We start from the raw sequence: 4,806 nt of genomic DNA on the forward strand, positions 1-4,806 counted from the left end.
TTTGGGAGTGAGAAAATAGAATAAGATTTTCATAAGAAAATATATGGTTACTACTATACTCTCATTTTGTATTTGGACTTTAAGTAGTTAGTGCAAAATAAATAAAATGAAAATTTGCCTAGAATTTATGATAGACAAAAAAAATCTCTTAATTGATATTTTTTTGGGGGTTTCTATTCATTTAAATAAAATTTGGAATTAAAAATGATACCAAAAATATAAAAAAAATCAGAAAATAAGAAAGAGAATTGATATGAAAAAAGCCCTAAGAATAAATAGAAAATAAATATTGGAGTGAGAATGAGAGAGAAAAATTTCAAATTTAGATAGTTCCTTTGATCTAACGGCCAATCAATCCCTTTAAAGAATGAGAAACGTTGGCCGTTGGATGATTTATGGGAGACTTCATAAAACCCTACTACGTTAAAGCCTTTCATTCCCTTCAACCTCCCAAGCTAAAGAAAGACACAGCTGCGCCGACGACGAAACCCTCACTGGATCGTAGAAACAGGTAAGGTCGAAATTTTCTTTCTCTAGTGCTTTGGTTTTCCAATCTCAGCTAGTTCCCTTTGGTCTAAACAAATAACTATGATTACTGCTTGGATTTTTTGCGGAAGAAATATTAGATTTTGATTTGAGTTTTCCAAGTTTGATGAACGATTTACTCTATTTTAGTTGAACTTGAACGTTTAGTGGTTGTTTTAGTTCTGGGATATAGAATTCCAACGATTGTAGAACCCTTGTGTCTTTCTCTGTGAAGCCTGTTTAATTTATTATTGGGAGTGAATAGGTTGCAGAGGGATGGCTGAGGTAGAGTCAAAGGGAGGGTCCGTGGTGCCTGAGTCAGTTTTGAAGAAGGCAAAACGGAACGAAGAATGGGATCTTGCAAAGAAGCAAGAAGTTGAAGCAGGAAAAAAGAAGGCAGCAGAGAACCGGAAGCTGATCTTCAATAGGGCCAAGCAATATGCGAAGGAGTATGAAGAACAGGTAGTGTTAGGAAATCAATTCATATTCCCTTTTAAATTAAATTATTTGTTTTAATTACATATGTAAACTGAACGCTTCTTTCATTTTTCTAGGAAAAGGAATTGATCCAGTTGAAGCGGGAGGCGAAGTTGAAGGGAGGATTTTATGTTAACCCTGAAGCTAAGCTTCTGTTCATCATTCGGATCCGGGGGTATGACTTATTTTGTTTTCTGAATTGATTCTTTATTGTGTGTTCTTTTTACTGTTTTTAATGTTGTTGAAAAATTGAATATTTCAGTATCAATGCCATGCATCCGAAGACAAGAAAGATTTTACAGCTTCTCCGTTTGAGGCAGGTAAATCCTCATAACATTTCACACACACTTCAAGAAACAAGAAACGAAATCTAGAGTGTTTTCACATATGTAAGATTATGATATTCTGCGAATCACTAGTTATTTTCTGGTAGTTGAGGTTTTCTGGCAGTAAGGTAGATGCTGGTGCAGATTTTGATGAATATTTGCCCCGTTGCAGATATTCAATGGCGTCTTTCTTAAGGTTAACAAGGCCACGGTGAACATGTTGCATAGGGTTGAGCCTTATGTCACCTACGGGTAGGTATTTCATTACAGCATTTCATGCCTCAAGCTCAGATATACTTGATGGTCTCTTACCTGAACTGTTTTTCCCCAGTTATCCCAACTTGAAGAGTGTGAGGGAGTTAATTTACAAGAGGGGGTTCGGGAAGCTAAACAAGCAGAGAACACCATTGACAGAGAATTCAATTATCGAACAGGTTATTAAGATATCAGTGATGGTTTAGTAGTCAGAATACTATTATTTGTATGGTGCAGCTTGCCCTACTGACTAGTTGTTTCATGCAGGCTTTGGGAAAATATGGCATTCTCTGTGTTGAAGATCTGATCCACGAGATCATGACTGTTGGACCCCATTTCAAGGAGGCAAACAACTTCCTATGGCCATTCAAGCTCAAGGCCCCACTGGGTGGTTTGAAAAAGAAGAGAAATCACTACGTTGAAGGTGGTGATGCTGGAAATCGGGAAGATAAAATAAATGAACTCATAAGGAGAATGAACTAGGTTTATCTGCTTTAGTAGTATCCTGAGTTTCTTTTTCCAACAGTTAATTTCATGTGGCCAATACAAATATTTTGACCGTCAATTTGTCAGCCCCATCGGGAGGATGAACTAGGATTATGTGCTGAGTTTTGCCCTGAATTGAGACTTTTATCTGCTTTAATGGTATTCTGGATTTAGTTTTGCCATACATAGAACAGCTTTTAGTGTAGCTGAGAAAATTTTTGATGTGAAGGCATGCACGCAAAGGGTCCCCCCGACAACCGAATAAATATCTTCGATTCTTCTCCCTCGGGAATGTTGTCCCAACCTTTGGTTTATGTTGGCAAGCTCCGACCATATGTATTGAATGACCACCCACCGTCACGAACAATCACTCTTCAGAATGTTTGGACGTTGGAGAATGAGTACGTACTCCTCTGCAATCGTCCGGGGAACCGGTTCGGCTAGCCCGTGGCCATCCATACCCATCATCCCTTCTTGGATGTTCGCCAATCCTTAAATCTCAGGGCTCACCGCACGTCTCTTTGAGCACCGGGCCAAAAATTCTAACCAGCGGCTGTCCTTCTCCCCGGCCCAAAGAAATCGGCTCGACATGTGCGGGGACTCGCCTCATTTGTCTCCCGCCCGCTTCGAGCCTCCCACCCGAGTGGAGGAGCCGAGGGAGCCACCACCGCCAACCGCAGGTGCGGATCATGTCCGCATCTCTAGAAATTGGACTTGCATACGGTCCACTTGTTGCTAAAATGGATTAGGAGGGTTTTGATGTTCAAGTCCATCAAGTCCATCTTCATGAGTTTCGAGGGTTGGCCTCCTTGAGGGACATAGAAAGGATTATTCTCCTCAAGGAGTGGTGGAATGTTAAGCTAGCCGTTGCTGCCGATCTAGTTACTTGGCTGAGGATTATGAACCTGGTCCACGGGTTTGGTGCAATTCCTCACATCAAATTCTAACCCGGAATCCATATTGCGGTCCAATAACCCGAAGGTCAAGCCGGAATAAGTTGTGGATTATCCGGATTGGAAGTCCATGAATCATACCCGAATCCATGGATCCCGTATTCTCTAGATGAAGAATTGGCTTTGTTGGGAGGGGGGTCGTAGTAGAGGAGAAGGGGGGGGGTGGGTGGGGAGGATGGTGGTGAGGACCCCCCTTTTGTTGTTTTGGTTTGTGTGGGTGTGGGGGGTGCGCCCTTGTCCCCCCTGGTGTTTGTTTGTTTTGGGGTTAGGGGTGGGGGGGGGTGGGGGGGGGGGGGGGGGGAGGTATGTGTGGACGTTAAGGATGAAGGAATGGTGGGAAGATGAAGTATATGGAAAAATTGCCCTTCCTTGAGCACATTAGCAGTGTTAAGTTAGAATCTGCGCACTGATGAAGAGTGAGACAGTTGAAATATCAAACGGACTCTCGTGCATAATCCGAAGGTACTCCTAAAACTAGACCTCTTGAGTGAACCGTAGGAGAAAACCCCATGCAATTTGACCTTGTATAGCCCTCCAAGCCCGCACCTAAAGTTGCTGAACTATTCTCGAAAATTCTGCAGACATGTTTTGGTCGATACTATTGGTCGATACTATCGACCAAATGTATCGACCAACAAGTTGCTGAACCCGGATTTAAAGATTCTTGGAATATTCTTTTCTATTTATTTATTCCTCGAGACTGGAGCCCTATTCTCGTGTTTTTAACATCTCGGGAACGTGGGAGAGCCTCTCAAGAACTCCTCCTTGGTAGTGGTGAAGCATCTTCTTCATCAATCATTGCCAACCACTCATTCCTACTTTCTTGTTCCACTTTAAAGGTATGACTTCTCTCCTAATCACTTTCTCACCATCTTTCTCTATTCATCATAGTTGGGACCATGGCCAAGGTGCTGCAACCTTGCAAACACCTTGCCATGAACCTTCTAAACCCCATACAATGATGTTTTCACCGATATGACTATGATTGATTCACCTCATGATCATTAACTACACATTTCCATGATTTATTGCTTACCAACTTGCTTTATTTACCAAAATTGAGATGAAGCTTATGATTAACCTAATCTATACCTTGCATATGAGTTCAATGTTACTTCTAAATGATTCCCTACCTAATCCCCCATGTTTTCCCCCAATTTGCATTAAGATGTAGCCAATGCCATGATCTACAACTCTTAACCTTGATATGTCAATTTGGGGATTTCCAAATGGACCATTGGATTATGATGATTTCTTGATAATTAGTGCCCCTATGTTGTGCTTAGACTATCCTCCAAGTTTCGTGTTGATCTTAGACCCGGAAGACCAAATCGGGCAAGAATCCAAAAGCCACTTGTCGTGAAAATTGATTTGGTCGATACTATTAGTCAATACTATCGACCAAATGTATCAATCAATAGAGTTGTTGTCAGCAACTTTTGCCTAGTTCTGATTCGTTTGATCTCCAATTGTTCTGATTTCTTCTCTAACCTTTCATATATGCTTGTTTAGGACTTTAAGGCTATTTGGGCCACTTGCTTGTGATCTTGGACCATTCTCTTCTCCGATTCAAGGTAAGGATAGTTATCGATATAGTTACCTAAGATATGGAATCTTGACTTGGTATCCCTAACTTAGTAAATAGAGTTTCTATTTCATATTCTTATCATGTTAGACTTGCTACATATGTCTTTCAACAGTAGCTTTGTGTTTACATTATGTTATTTCAATGTCTTATCATGTTTATCAATTTCAATATATGATGACTTATGTCAATGTCATGA

General features: G+C 40.8%; 1 protein-coding gene across 1 annotated transcript; it reads left to right on the forward strand.

The window, feature by feature from the left end:
- Positions 1-412: 412 nt before the first annotated feature.
- Positions 413-2,291, forward strand: LOC149008683 (large ribosomal subunit protein uL30w-like). Its single transcript, XM_089165474.1, has 7 exons — positions 413-511; positions 791-987; positions 1,080-1,177; positions 1,265-1,322; positions 1,501-1,580; positions 1,660-1,762; positions 1,851-2,291. The coding sequence occupies exons 2-7, from the start codon at positions 802-804 to the stop codon at positions 2,064-2,066; spliced, it is 741 nt and encodes a 246-aa protein (XP_089021600.1). The 5' UTR covers positions 413-511; positions 791-801; the 3' UTR covers positions 2,067-2,291.
- Positions 2,292-4,806: the final 2,515 nt, after the last annotated feature.

The sequence above is a fragment of the Hakea prostrata genome, chromosome 8 (genome assembly GCF_041222555.1).
Source record: "Hakea prostrata isolate BN-2017 chromosome 8, UWA_Hpros_2, whole genome shotgun sequence".
Classification (NCBI taxonomy): Eukaryota; Viridiplantae; Streptophyta; class Magnoliopsida; order Proteales; family Proteaceae; genus Hakea; species Hakea prostrata.

Bases quoted from the DNA above. Each gene is read 5' to 3' on its own strand.
- LOC149008683 (XM_089165474.1), top strand. From the start codon at position 802: ATGGCTGAGGTAGAGTCAAAGGGAGGGTCCGTGGTGCCTGAGTCAGTT. The intron at 1,581-1,659 runs GTAGGTATTTCA...GTTTTTCCCCAG, and splicing joins GAGCCTTATGTCACCTACGG to TTATCCCAACTTGAAGAGTG. The intron at 1,763-1,850 runs GTTATTAAGATA...TGTTTCATGCAG, and splicing joins AGAATTCAATTATCGAACAG to GCTTTGGGAAAATATGGCAT.